General features: G+C 38.2%; 1 protein-coding gene across 1 annotated transcript; it reads left to right on the forward strand.

Annotated features, from left to right (window-relative positions):
* The first annotated feature begins 404 nt into the window (after positions 1–404).
* Positions 405–1,343, forward strand: LOC140523021 (olfactory receptor 13D1-like). Its single transcript, XM_072638127.1, has one exon. The coding sequence runs from the start codon at positions 405–407 to the stop codon at positions 1,341–1,343; it is 939 nt and encodes a 312-aa protein (XP_072494228.1).
* Positions 1,344–1,772: the final 429 nt, after the last annotated feature.

The following is a 1,772-nucleotide window of genomic DNA, read 5'->3' on the forward strand; positions in this document are numbered from 1 at the left end:
TAGTCTCACTCTCTTGTTTGAGGAAATTCATGTGTTCAGTCAATGGGTGCAGAATGTACTACAGTATGAAGGCAACCATTGCTTGAAAAGTCCCAACACTTCCTAGGCCTAAAAAGTCAATGATGGTTTGAAATCTATTCACAGAGTCGTGTGTGTGTGTGTGTGTGTGTGTGTGTGTGTGTGTATCACACTGATAGATTGAAAGTAGGAATGCTTTGGATACAGTAGTCTGGAGAAATGACCATTGTGGAAAATTTGGCTTGAACACTGGAAATGTTACATTTACAGCAGTGTGTTAAATATAGAAAACTCAAAAGTAAGTCATATTTAAATTCATTGTAGTACTATAGAGTTGGTGCCTTAACTTCTTGTCTGAAATCTTGTAGGTGGAAGAGAGAGAACAAATGGAAAAACACAATAAGACCTCTATAACTATATTTTTTCTTCATGGTCTTACTGGATACCCCATCTTTTATTTTCTTTTCTTTATGTTATGCCTGATAATGTATATTATAATACTGTTGGGCAACAGTTTCCTCATTACAATCAGCATCCTGGACTCTCACCTTCATACACCTATGTATTTCTTCCTCGGTAATCTCTCTTTTCTGGACATCTGCTACACATCTGCTTCAGTACCTATGTTACTTGTGAACTTCCTTTCAGAGGAAAAATCTATTTCCTTTGTTGGATGTGGACTACAAATGTTCTTTTCCTTTGCTATGGCATGCACAGAGTGTGTGCTTCTTGCTATAATGGCATATGACAGATATGTGGCCATTTGCAAGCCTCTGAGATATCCCATCATCATGAACAAGGGATTTTCTGTGAAGTTGGTGACCAGCTGCTGGATGGCAGGTGGGTTGAATTCAGTAATACAAACCACTCTAACTATGCGGTTGTCATTTTGTGGGAACATCATTGATTATCTCACATGTGAGATACTGGCTGTGTTGAAATTGGCCTGTGAAGACATTTCCCTCAATGTATTCTTAATGATGATATCAAATATCTTTATAGTAGTGATTCCAGTAGTATTCATATTCATCTCCTACTTTTTTATCCTCTTTACCATTTTGAGAATCAATTCAGTTGAGGGAAGGAAAAAAGCTTTTTCTACTTGCTCTTCCCATCTGACTGTAGTGATCATGCTTTATGGGACCATCCTCTTCATGTACATGAAGCCCAAGTCCAAAGACTCCCATGCAACAGATGAGTTGATTGCCCTCTTCTATGCTGTGGTGATTCCCATGCTGAATCCCATCATCTACAGTCTGAGGAACAAGGATGTGAAAGCAGCTGTGATAAAGCTCAGCAAAAATATATTCTCGCAGAGAATGTGAGAGATGTTAACCCACTAATCATATAAACTGCAAAATAATAAACTACCCTTATGCAGAATCAACTTTTTCAAGAATGAATGCTTCTGTTCCCCACTGACACTCATCACTACAACCACCTATGATAAGGAACAGTCACGGAGGGGACTAAAATGAAAGATATACTCCATAAAATATTTTTTCTGTTTGAAAAGATAAAGAATTTAAAATTCAAAGAAGTGGAACCATTATGTTGGAACCAAGAACAAAAAAGGCAGAAGCTGAAAATAATGTTAGGGAAAATATCCTGCCAATCACAGCTGCTCCCAAATGGAATAGGTTGCCTTGAGAACTAATGGGTTGCCCCTCATTAAATACCTCCAAGGAGAATTGGGTAACCACTTGTTGGATGTGTTAGAGGTGTTAGAGTGGAAGTTCCTTTGGGGTGTGTGT

The sequence above is a fragment of the Notamacropus eugenii genome, chromosome 1 (genome assembly GCF_028372415.1).
Source record: "Notamacropus eugenii isolate mMacEug1 chromosome 1, mMacEug1.pri_v2, whole genome shotgun sequence".
Taxonomy (NCBI): Eukaryota; Metazoa; Chordata; class Mammalia; order Diprotodontia; family Macropodidae; genus Notamacropus; species Notamacropus eugenii.

What these genes read in the sequence shown, in the direction of transcription:
- LOC140523021 (XM_072638127.1), top strand. Translation starts at nt 405, where the DNA reads ATGGAAAAACACAATAAGACCTCTATAACTATATTTTTTCTTCATGGT.